Source organism: Phaseolus vulgaris, chromosome 4 (assembly GCF_051622355.1).
Source record: "Phaseolus vulgaris cultivar YP4 chromosome 4, ASM5162235v1, whole genome shotgun sequence".
NCBI classification, from domain to species: Eukaryota; Viridiplantae; Streptophyta; class Magnoliopsida; order Fabales; family Fabaceae; genus Phaseolus; species Phaseolus vulgaris.
Window position 1 is genome coordinate 5519263 of NC_143501.1, and position 13729 is coordinate 5532991.

General features: G+C 27.1%; 1 protein-coding gene across 1 annotated transcript; it reads left to right on the top strand.

The window, feature by feature from the left end:
• The first annotated feature begins 493 nt into the window (after positions 1–493).
• Positions 494–5784, top strand: LOC137836941 (lysine-tRNA ligase). Its single transcript, XM_068645746.2, has 6 exons — positions 494–982; positions 1571–1720; positions 1974–2232; positions 2953–3171; positions 3273–3415; positions 5340–5784. Exons 1-6 carry the CDS (start codon positions 704–706, stop codon positions 5637–5639), a joined length of 1350 nt encoding a protein of 449 aa, XP_068501847.1. The 5' UTR covers positions 494–703; the 3' UTR covers positions 5640–5784.
• The last annotated feature ends 7945 nt before the right edge of the window (positions 5785–13729 follow it).

Genomic DNA, 13729 nt, shown 5'->3' on the forward strand with positions numbered 1-13729 from the left:
CTTATACAAAATTGTCTTATTGTTATATTTTTTTATTTCCAAATATTTATATAAAACGAATAAACTGTCTTAACTTTATTTAAAAAATATTAGTTCTAATTTTCAAATCCATTTGCTCAATAAACTTAGAGATTAATTCAAAAGTTTCCAGTTTATCAAATTTAGGGTGAAAATAAAATAAAATAAAATTATCTTTTTACTTATTTTTATACTTTATTCTTTAATATATTATTTTCTCACCTTATCCTTAGTGTATCTTGTAATATTTGTCTGAGAGAAATAAATATGTAATTAATAAATATTGAATAACTTTAAGTTTTATTTTGTTTATAACACTTTAAGATTCAGAATCATACATAGAATCTCTTATTCAACAAGAATGAGATGACAGATTTTTACTTCTTAGTGTAGTTTCTGAATAAACACTGTATTCTCACATTTTAGACTGTTATATAATTATTAAAAGTTTTTAATCAGTTGATAAGGTAGTTTTGTCCTTATCCAAAGGTAGTTATGTTTTCTTGTACACTTCAAACATTAGCATTACTTCACTGCTTCCACAATAAATCTGAGGTTCATAAGGACAATCCACCAACAAAAGTCCACGTGTCCAAAGCATATCCAACAGTGCTTACCACTGCACTTGTTAATTACTGTTTCAAAACCATTGCTTTATGGTGACAAAGTGAGGTTTCATCAAAAAATGGTGGCACCCATTGCTGTTTCTTCTCCAAAGTCCACACTTTTGCAGAACCCCATCTACTTGGGTGACTCAAGTTCAAGTTTTGCTGGGGGATCTTTGAAGGGTCTTTGCTTGCATCTGAAACCAAGGCCACAAAGAAGAGACTTGGCCAATTTGGTGGTGGCTTCAGCCACTCCAAGTGTCACAAAGAGCAATTCTGGTGGCAGGTTTTACTTCAACATCACTGGATTCCCTTTCCCACTTGGTCCTTTTCTCAACAGGTCCACTATTAGGACTGAGGTATGCCTTCTTGCTTTATCTGATGTTTGGATGACTGTTTTGATCATTTTGAATTGATTTGGTTGAGGTTTTTGTTCCTTGAATTGCATATCTATGACTTGATGTTGATAGTGATGTAGTCATGCATGCAAAAGTGTTTGCTCTGTGAATCAATCAGAAATCATTCTAATGACTTTTATGAAAGTTGTTATAAAGGTCAACAAGTTTGATTGTTTCTTTTTGGATGATGGTGTAAAAAACCTTTACAATGTCAACATGTATGTATATTTTTTTTTCCTAATTTCTCTGGGAAAGTAATTCATGGTATATCAGATGGATTATTGATTGAATGAACAATGAAGAAATTCCTGAGACTAGATGTGAAAATCACTGTAACCTCTACTTCTATTGGATTCAAATAAAATGCTTTTAACTACTTGGTGAAATAAGTTTTGCTTTGGCTTTGCTTACAAAGCTTAGTGGCATATTGTTGGCATTTCCTTGTTCATAGAAGTCCTGTTATTTCTTGGGAACATTTTGCTACAAATTTTGGCTGGAAATTCTGTTCTTGAGACACTAACAGCTACTGTTCTCTTAATCATGTTGTAGGCTGTGAAGGGTTGTATATGGCTATTCGAACAAGAGCAGGCACTAGGCTTCAGCAGTGTTTCCACAAACATAAGAATGACTGTTATCAAACTCAAATCTGGGGGCTTATGGGTTCATGCACCCATAGCACCAACTGATGAGTGTATTCAGGTTCACCTCTTACTTTGAGCTTGCAAACTTGTAAATTGTAGTAAACCTCAATGAAAGTAAAACAATGTTAGTGTTTTGAAATCTGCAACCTTAGTAAGAGTAATGCAAACTTTGATTCCTTATCCATGCTGCTTGGCAATTTCTATTACTTGATCAAGGTTACTTTTACAAGAACATGAATATATAAAAAACCACATCAAGAGGGTGATTTTGTTATGCCTTCTTAACATGCCATTTTTTTTGTTTCTTGCAGCTTATTAAGGAATTGGGGGCTCCTGTTGAATATATTGTTCTCCCCACTTTTGCTTATGAGCACAAAGTATTTGTTGGTCCATTTTCTAGAAAATTTCCCCTTGCTCAGGTATGGGTGGCACCAAGGCAATGGAGTTGGCCATTGAACTTACCATTGGAATTCTTCGGTATTTTTCGTGCTAAAACCTTGATAGACGATGATTTATCCACTCCTTGGGCTGGAGAAATAGAGCAAAAGATTCTAAGCTCACCAGAAGTTGGTAATTACCACTTCTTCATACATAATTTTAGACTTGGGGCATGTTTGGGTTAAGAGCTAAATTGAAACACTTATTTACTCAGAACTTATTAAATAAGCTTTCTTGAATACATTTCACAATGAAGTTTATTGAAATAGGCTACAACAAAAAAGAAAGAAACCTTATCCCACTAGGTAAAGTCAGTTACATGGATCATATGTTGTCATTCGACATGGTTAAGTACCAACATTTTGAAGATATTATTTACCTTGAGATGCTTTGTAACAACTTCCAGTGATCCCTTCTTTGCCTGTTCTCTAACCACATTGATCAAATGAAAGGTGGGAGAGGTTATAACACATAAGTCACTTTTATAAGCTTAACCAAATGTTTGCTAAGTAATTGTATAATAAGGTTTGTAGAATCTCTTCTAAATGCCTTTCGATCCTTGTAAATCCATGATGAAAAATCTTATTTATGTTATCCTCACAGAGTGAAAGAAACAAATATTGTAATCCTATTTTTATAGTAGTGGAGACATTTTTTGGACTAGGTCCCGTGTTTTTTCATTTCTCAAGTTGAGGAAGTTTTCCCACGTTAAAAATTTTCGGTGTCATTATTCTATTTTTGCTCTATTTTCTATTATTTGTTTATTGTTTCGGCAAGTGTCCATTTTGTATCTACACCAAAAAGGAAGAATTAGTTCTGATTTTCTCAACAATGTACTCCTGGTTGTTTTAGGAATAGGACCTTATGTGGAGGTAGCTTTCTACCACAAACCTTCAAAAACACTATTGGTGACAGACGCTGTTATTTTTGTCCCAAGACAACCACCTGAGTGTATAAGCAAAGAATCCTTGTTAGCATCTGCACAAAATGGTTTAGCTGTGAAACTTCTGAGTAAAGGAAAGGAGGTACCTGATGATCCTGTAGTTGACAACAAAAGCAACCGGCAAAAAGGTTGCCTCTATTGTGATTATTATTATTTTCAACTTGCACTAAGCATGTTACTTTTCATTTGACATCAGTGTCAAATTGAACCTGATGGTTCTATTCTGCAGGATGGGAAAGAATGGTCCTACAAATCTTGTTTCTTGGTCCATCAAATCTTTTAGAACCTAATGCAAGCTTTGCACAGATGTCACAGAAGTTGATAGTTTCACCAATTGTTAAGACTCTGGTCTTCAGCAAAGTTCCTGAGAAGGTAATACAATGAAGTTCCAAAAATGTATGATATCCTTCAATTTTTTGTACATGCAGTTAAATCTGTTAAAATGTTCTTGGTGGGTTCTGCATAAGCAAAACTTATGCATTTTAGTGGATTAAAATCAAATAAATCTATTGCGCATCGAATTAAATGTGATTCCATCAATTAAATCAGACAAGTATCAGATTTTGCCTTCTATTTCTAATATGTAAATCTGATTTAGTTTGTTAATTTGTTCTAATTTTATTTCCATATTTCAGTTTGAACTATTTAATGGTTTAAATCAGAAATGTCTACAAAAAATTTCTACAGCTTTTAAAACCTTATTCATGTGTCTTTTAACATCTTATTGTATAAAGTTTAACTAATAATCAAACTAGACACACATCAGCATTAGATCTAATATAAGGTTGAAATCTTCAAATCTTCATCACTTGTAAGGAGGCATTGCATCACTTGTCAACAAACTCCCCAACAAGTAATCTTCTTCTCCCTCTTTGCATCATCAAATGTAATTGTATATTTTTTAAAAATTAAGCTATCAGAAGATTCTTTTTCACACAAAGACTTAGATTTTCATCAATAAAAGAGATTGCAGTACATGACATTTCTTAACTTGATTAAAAACTCAGAAACACAACAATAAACTAACTCAAACATTACAGAGAAAACAAGGAAAATACATAGGAAACGCTCAGGGGTTGAAAATGAATCATTTTAGTTAACTGGAGCTGAGAACTTTGCAGCTCTAGATTTTGAAAAAGTTCAACCTTCTTTTGTTTTCCTCTGAGCTTCTCCTTGATATTCACCTCGATTCTCTTCCCTGACATTTTTCATTGAAACATCAAGTGCAGGACCATATTCCTGAAAAGTCCAACCATTGTCATATTCTTCCATACTCATTCTATCAAGAGGTGCATTGTTGATGTAATTAGTGGCAATTAACTTTTGTGATGTTTCTCCATGCAAAAAGACATCAAAATGCTCAAGATCTTGGGAGATAAACATAGCATAAGGAAACTTATAATTTGAAAATCCTTTTGCCTTAAGCATGATGCCACAAATAACACAAGGCTAGTTTACCTTAACTTTTCTCTTAAGTGCATAAAGAAGAATCTAATCACTTCATCTGAAAGACCATGATTGCTCCCCCTTGATTTAAGTTGCCAAGCTAAAATGAAAGTCAATATTTTGTCATAAACTTCCATAACTCCAGCATTAAAACCTTTGACCCTTGAATTAGATCTCTAAAGCAAGATTTATAAACCTTGAGCTTGTTAAACCTGCAAGAGTTGGAGTACTGTTTCCACAAACATCAAGTCCATTTAGAAGCAGCACCCCAAATTGAGTCATCAACAATAATGTCCACACCTTTTACTTTGGACTAAAGAATAATTCCATCAATTCTCATATTAGTATAAAAGACCTTAACAAGATCAGGATAATACTTATCATCTAATTCAAGAAATAGAGACCATTTGTAGTCTTACTTTCTATGTGGAGATTTTTTACTTGACTTACTTACATTGTGAAGGATTTAGACCCAACAATATATGTATGTTTTCCTAATGTTTTATATTTTAGACTCTAGTTTTGTTGGAATGTCTGTGTCCTAGTCAAGTCTGGTGTTTATGCTTCATGATATCAGTCAGAATATAGTGACAAAGTAAGATATTTTATATTATCATTCAATTACAAATTGTTATGAGATAAGTTTGTTCATTTTTGCACTTACTATCTAAAAATTCATATTTTGGCACCATTTCTAATAGTGTACAATAATTAAACTCTGAACTAAAAGTGAAAACTAAGTAAACCAAGTTAATTCCAAGAGTCACAAATTTGAATTGAAAATGTTGAGGGAATAAAAGTAGATGAAAAACCCCTGAATTCACATTTTGAGTTACTTGTTATGATGCAGGTTAGAGAATGGGTTGATAGCATTTCCAGAGATTGGAGGTTCAAGAGAATAATCCCTGCTCACTTTGCTGCTCCAATAAGTGCTAGCAGGTCTGATTTCAGGGCTGCATTTGCATTTCTGGATGAGTTTCTGGTGGAAAGTAATGCTGCATGGCCTTCACTCTCCCTTCTCTTCTCATCAATCATGGGAAAAGCAGCCAGCTATTTTCCTCCAGATGACATGAGGACCCTTTCATCCCTTGACCAGTTTTTGGTGTCTGTTGGAGCTGTGAAGAAAACTGTTTCAGGTAGGAAAAGGTGAGAGAGAGAGAGGTGCATCACAACTTGTTAACTTTGCAAATGTAAAGTAACTCTAATTTTGTTGCATCAGGAGTTTGATCCTTGAAGATGTAAATGTTGTTGTTTGACATTGATCTATACAAATAGAGAAGATATTTTGCATGGAAGAAGATCTTTCACAGATAAACCCTTGGTAATTTAAATTGAGTTGAAAATTATATGTAAAAACGAGTAAGACGAACAATATATGGGGGAGATCCCACCATATATTGTATAGTATACAAGTAACTGCAAATCTCACCTTATAAACCAGTCTCATAAGATCGAGTTAGATTTAAAGTTTATTTAGGAAAAATTTTACTTAAAAATTGATTTTAATGTAAATATATGATTAAAATATTACATGGTTGAAAATCATCATGATGAGTAATACAAAATTGAGTGTTCTTAACCTTTTTCACAATTTGGAAAGTTTGATTATATAAAGATTGGTTGAGATTATGAATAAGAAGGATGGAGACTTTGTAACAAATTTTGAAGTTAGTGGGTGTGATGTTAGTATTTTTTTATATATATAATAATTTTATAATTGGATGATAATGTGTTTTATCTACAAAATATTGTACTTAAATTCTTCTTTATATAAAGCAAGCAAGCTTTGATGATAAAAAGTTTCAATTAGTGACTATTATAGCATTAAAATTCAATGAGATTTGATAATAGCATTTTTTTTTATTCATTTTGTCCTTATACATTTCTCTATAAATAGTTTTTTTTTCTTCATTTTATCATTTTTTTAATTTTCACACATTATGGGTTCCTTAAACTTTTAGCGATGATGTATTATAAAAAAAAAAACACAAAGGGACAACGTTTACAAAATAATTGTTTTGATCTTTTTTTTTGCCACGTGGTCATTTTATTATGAACTTAGAAAATTAGTAAAACGTGTGAAAATTACAACAAATTGATGGTAAAGTATTTTGAAAATATTAGAGGATAAAACTTGCGAAATGATTAGTTAATAAAAATGTTCTTATACGTAAAATAATAAAAATGTTCTTAAATAAAAAAAAAAGGTGCGAATAAAAATATTTTTGGATTTGGATTTTTATATCTGAAACACATTTTTTAATTATGAAAATTATTTTCTTAAATGAATTTTTAGATATTTTTTTCAGAATATATTTTTTACATTTTGGGTTTGTTTCTCAGAATGAAATTTTGATTTTCGAATTTTATTTCGAAATTTGATTTCCAAAACAGAATAATCTATTCCAGATTTATTTTTCTAAAAAATATTTCTTGAATTTCAGATTTTCAAATTTAAAATGAAGAGTAATTTTGAAATTTCAAAAGTGAATCAAGTGCACTTCACAATGGGTAAGGTGCAGTCAGAAATTTTCCTTCACCAAAAAGATAAGGGCACTATATTTGAAGGCCCATAATATTTGACTAATAATTCATTTTATTATAATATTAAAAAAATTGAGATAATTAAAATGTTATTCCACTTAAATTAAGTACCTATTAACCTTCACTATCTCTTACTTCTCACATCTTCTAGTTCTTCTCAACAAGTAATCAAAGGATGAAAATCAAATAAAATAATTATATAGACTAAAGTCAAAATTAGTTAATTCTTATTAAAGTTTTGTTAGTTGATGAAAGCTATATGGAATAGGTCAATCTTAAGAAAGGACAAATTTTAGCTCAAGTATGGGCAAAAGGGTTTGAACCTTGTTACTAAATTCCCTAAGCATGATGATGACATTAAGAGGAAGAAAAAAAAGATAACAATGTCAAATGGATCATGGTAGAAGATAACTTTTTATGTGGATTTTTTTAACTTCTTCAACTTCCTCTTTGCTACTTTCTTATGATTGGTATGTTGGAAAGTTTGTTTCAATATTATATTTTTGGGTATGTTTTTGTTAGGAAGTTAAATTGATGAATGTTGAAAAGGAAAAATCAAACATATATGTAGGGGGAATGGAGTAATGTTGTTGGCTATAAAATATCATGATGCTCAAAATGTTGATGATAAAATTAATAGATTATTGGTTAATTTGTGAAACATTTTCTAGTAGTATGCATGAAGTTATGTTCATTTATTGTATTCCATATGTAATTTTAGTATTTCAAATTTATATTATGTAAATAGGGTATTTTTGGTATTACAATTTGCTAATATAAATTACATTTTCTACAACTATATACAAGGTTGGTTAAAAATAACTAAAATAAATAAAAATGGGGTGTCATTTTTATAAATATTGAACATATATTAGATTAGTTACTTGAAAAATCAATATAAAATGTAATAGGTCATAACTAAAACTAGAAAGAATAAAATTACACACCAAATCTAAAGGATCAAAAGTCAAATCCATGAAAATATAAAAAAGAAAAATAAGATTTCTCTTTTCGAAAAAAGTTAATGTAATTTTTTTTTCTTGGCTTAACTTTTAAGTAGCAGTTAACATTAGATGAGAGTGGATAGAAAGGCTATGACCCAAATTAGGTTAACATGGAATCTAAGGGAAAAATTAATAAAATAATGAGAGAAGAAGAATATATTATTTCTTGGTTTTGCTTAAAAAAAAGAGTGAATGATTCAACATTATCCTTTAACATTAATATATAAAAAAATAAAAAATAAATATATATATAAATTAGGCACGTGTTTGGTTGCACATCTTATATATCTCATTCTTTAAATCACATCAAATAAGAAAAATAATAGAGAAGTTACAAATAGTGTACCTTCTTTGGTGGGTAAAGAGAGTTTTGAAACCCTACTTTTTTTTAGAAGTTTCATTAGAGACTTGTTTGATTTTGTGAAATTCCATGTCTCAAATTATTTATTTACATCCATCACCAATTCATTATGCAATTTTGGTCAATTAATGTGTTTTTCTCACATTCAAACTTACTTTTCCAACAAAGAAAAAAGTTATAAGATACACATTTATAATCCTCCTAACCCACCATTCACCACATTATAATACTACCATAAATTTTTAATACATTGAAACAACCATGATTTTTTTCCACCAAAACTATTATACCTTTTCAAAATATAGTTCAAAGGGTCATTAATATTGAACTTATCAATGGAAAATACTCATAAAGTTATTACCTTTATCATTGTTTAAATTGCCATTGTGTTAAAACTAAAATTTACATGGATAAATAATCAAAGAGATGTTAATTGTAATATTTTAAAAAAATGACATGTTTACATGTTAAAATTAAAATAAAATACTTTTTTCTTTCTCATGAGTTCACAAAATGTCATGCATTACCTACAATATGAACAATTGAAATTTTCATTTTGACCTATTAGAAGAGCAAGAAATTCAACATGTTTTTCACATCTAACCTAACTATAAGAAACTAGAAGATACACATTTCTTTGACACATTTAATCCTCCTAGTTGGAGGGTCACCTTCACTATGCTTAGCCACCAACTTACTTTCTCATCAATATCATTCTATATATACATATATATATATATAGAGAGAGAGAGAGAGAGAGGAATCCTATGAAATTTGATATTTTTGTGTTATTTATGTTTTAAATTTTGCATCTTTCTTCTTCTATGTGTTTGTGTGAACCACAACTTTGTTAATGCTTAAAGGCATGCATGGTTCCCTACATTTTGTGCAATTTGAATTCTTTCCCACAAAATAATTTAAAAAGCACAACTTTTTCATTACTTTTCTTTTCCCATAAACCACTCTAGATATTTCCCAACCCCACATGGGTGCCCAACTTTCTATAAAAAAAAAATAGGTTAGATTACCTCTCATTATTCATTTATTTTCTATTAATAAAAAATTATTTAATTTTTTTAAAAAAGTAATATGATCAATCTATGGGTTAAAATTTATTTGTTTATATAATGCTTAATCTTGTTTTTTTTTGGGACAATATTTTAAGGCTAATAACTAATGACTAGTATGTATTAAGAGACATGATTTTTGCAAATTTGTTACTATTAGAAATACAAAAAATTAAATTAATTAAATTATAGAGAAAGTAATTAAGTGTATAAATAATATATATATATATATATATAAATAGTTTGGTGCAAATGTAGGGAAAAAGTTTGGCACTCAAAGTTATTGGCTTAATGGGACCTAGAGTCATTTCCACATTGAGTGTATGGTATGATGGAACACTATTATATACATCATCATAATCATTGCCATCAAAACTATTTTTTTTTAAAGAGCTTTTCATAAATGAAAATTATATCTTAAAAATTGAACACCAATTTACAATTAATTAAAATACAAATTTTTAATAATAAAAATTCCGTTAGTAAACTGTGAATGGAGAGAAATTACTACAATTATTTGGTTTACATCAAACTAGTATTTTTTTTTTAAAATTGTAATTTTGAGTAAAAAAAGGTTTACGAAAATAAATAAGTTCAGAAGTGAAAGTGATCCTGAAATCTTATTTATAGGATATGATTTTTATTCTGAATACGATTTACCTATTTTTGTAAATTTTGTTTATCTGAAGTTGTAATTTAAAAAAAAACACTCTAGTTTATATAAAATTATAATTATTTTTAATTAAAATATTACAATATTATGAAGTGGTTTATAATTAAAAGCTGATCTTGTTATTAAATATTGGATTATTAATTTACCTTCAAACATATATAAGTAGAACGTAGATCTGAAAATCTTAAAAGTGGATAGTTACAATTTTTATTTATTTATTTATTTTATTTTTTAAATAAAAGCTTTTAGGTTAGACATTATTATAATTTTATTTATTTAAAATTATTGTTTTTTTTATAAAAATTAATCTTATTTAATCCTATTCAACTATTTAGGCGAAATATTTTTTGTAATATTTAATAAATTTTGATTCAATATTATTATGTTAGTACAATTTCATATAATTTAATAATATAATATTGTATAAGTAATTTTCATAGTTTTTTTTAGACTTATAAAAGGAGCTTTTAATTTCTTACGATTAAGTTGGGTTGTTGTTTTCAACTTATCTCAATATCAAACTCATGGATAATCTATTTTGTAACGAATTTCAATTAAATGAAAGTTTAATTTTGTGTATTAAAATGCCCTTAATACTTTCTTTATTTTATAGAAAACGAAGTGAATGTATTTTTAATTCTTTTGGTTTTAGGAAAGTATTTTTAATTTATCAATAAAATCAAACAAGATTCATTTTTTTACTTATCTTTATGTTTCAAAAAATTAGTTTTATAACTTGAATTACAAGAATAATTTATTTCAATAAAAAAAATTAATTTATGATGATGACTATTTAATTAATAAGAAATTCATCTATTTTCCCTCTTCTAAGTTCTTCCATCTATTAATTTATCATAAATGTTGGAAAAAAAATGCTAGCCAAAATTTTCAAATTATATTTCATCATGTATTTAAGAAGTTATTTTTTTTCTTCAGAAGTTAGTAGTGACTTTTATTATATTGACTATGGCATTTAGGTTTTTCTTTGTTTCTTTATTTCTCTTAAATTTTACTACCTAGACTAAATTCCTCTTAAATATTCTTACCTAGATTTATTCAATTCAAATTAAAAAAATTGAAATTTGAATCTCAACATATAAAAATTATCAAAGTAATAAGCATAATGTTATTTTTTAAAATTTAATTAATAAAGTTAGGGTATTTCAGGATAAATAAAATTAAATGAAGTAAAAGTAGTTAAAATCAATATTTTTTTTTATTTAAATGAAAATGAAGGTAGTATTTTATATAAAAATAATAATAATAATATAAATTAAAATGTGGATAAGTTTTGTGGGCCATTAATGTTATAATTAAGAATGTATGTTTATAACTAATCCGACGGCTACGACACGCAAAGTATTAATTGAAAGTACAAAGTACTGTTTTAGCATTTATTTATTTTATAACAAATTTTTATAATAATATTATTATTAATAAAAGATAAGAAAAAACATAATGAAGGTAGAAAAATCGATAATGAAATTATTAGAGTTTAAATAAGAGCCATCTTTAAGAGTTTAGAGATTTTTTATAGATTATAACTGTTTAACAGTTTTAATGTTTTATTAATCTGATTAAATAAATTCAAAATTATAATTTAAATATGTTTTTTTTTCTTCTAAATTTAGTGATACCTACAAGATTCAGTTTACGTTAACAGTGAAAAATTCTATAAATTAATTACTAAACCATTAATATATAAAAATTAATTTGTCTGCCATGGGACCCTGCAACCACACTGTACCAGCATGTCCCAAAATTCATAAAATGAATCTGGAAAATAAAATATATATTTACTTATTTATTTTTTACGGAGAGAAAAAAAAATGAGAGTTAAATACTATTTCATTTTTCATTTACACTGTCTTTCAAATGCAAAATAAAATATATAAAATTAATAAAAATTATTTTCTGCTATCATTTTTTTTTGGGTATAAAGTCAGAAACAATTGAGTTGGACTATGGGTGAACTTAATCATGTTTAGTGAGTGAACTTAATGATTGTGTTAATGATTGTGTTCCTTTTATAATATTTATTTAAAGAGATCATTCTACTTGTAATCGGTGTGCAACCGGATATAATTAAAACCTAATAGTTGCCCGTGGAGGTAGGTTGCAATTGGCGACCGAACCACCTAATTCGTGATTATGTGTGTTGTTTTCGCATGTATATGTGTTTTTCCCATCAAATGACATCAAAATTAATAATAATAAAATCAAAATCAATAATAACACTCTTTTCAAACAAACAAATATTTATAATGATATTTTTTCGATTTCTGAGATGATGTTAATAATCAATTAGAAGTAATATTTGATTTAAAATTTAGAGTTTTTTCTCGATTTTATTTTAAGAAACATCAAAATTAAAAGAGAAAAAATGTACTTATATATGAGTATCAATTTTTTCTTATAAACAAATGAAATAAATTTATCTAAAACTATTAAAACCATTATAAATTATTACTCTATTAAAACATATTTTTCCAGAAAAATAATTAAACAAACAGACACAATATTTCAAATGTAGAAACTTTAATATTATCAAATAAATAAGGGTTCACAGTGATATACTTTTTTCTTCTAGAAGTCAAAAACTAAGAAATTTCAATGGTCTAAAATGATTAATTAATTAAATAGCTTCTAGACTTGGTTAATTTGTATTTGTTGAAATGTAAGGTTGAAATTTAATTATTCTCCCTAAGTATATTGACATAAATTTTAACTAAATATTATTTTATGACCTTTCAAAAATCTCAAATTATAAATACTATAAATATCAAAATGTTAAGATTAGGTACAATAAATAAAAACATTTTATACTCTATATTAATAAAAAAAATTAAGAGATTGAGAAAGTGATTATATATGTTGAAAGAAAAATAATAAATTGAGACAAATATTTTATCAAAGTAGAAGTTACATGAATATTACAAGTATTAAGTTGACTTGTTTTAAAAAAAGTACAAGTGAAACTTTTATAAAATATAGTATATAAGTATATCACATTAAATAAAATAACAATAAAAAAATTTTAGATATAAATATTGAATGTAAATTTTCCAATGAACATTATGTAAGAAGCTATTATGTTTTTATTACCATTCTTATTTTACATTAAAACTTATTCCTTAAATCTATTTAAATTGCTTAAAATTTTTAACTTTAAGATTTACTTTCTTCGACAATTTATTTTAGACCATTTTCTTTTATATTAAACTCATATTTAGAATTTTTTTCCATCCAATGCATATATTTTATTTTAAAAGTCAAATATCTTTTATAAAATAAGTATAGAAATAATGTTATCGTAATTGAATTGTTTTATTGATATTTTTTTAAACAAATTTAGTAAAATATTGAATTTACCTCAAAGTTCATTCAAGTTGATTTTTTTTTCAATAAGTTATTAGTGAAAATAAATTAAAAAAATCCACAAAGTTACTTGTGTTTTTTTTTGTAGAATTTTTTTTATTTATTTCATCCCTCTACAAATTTTTTAAAAAAACTCTAAATTACATTAGTTTTTAATTTCACAAGTCAAGAAACCCATAGCAAAAGGCAAACAAAAAAAAATATTATTTATTA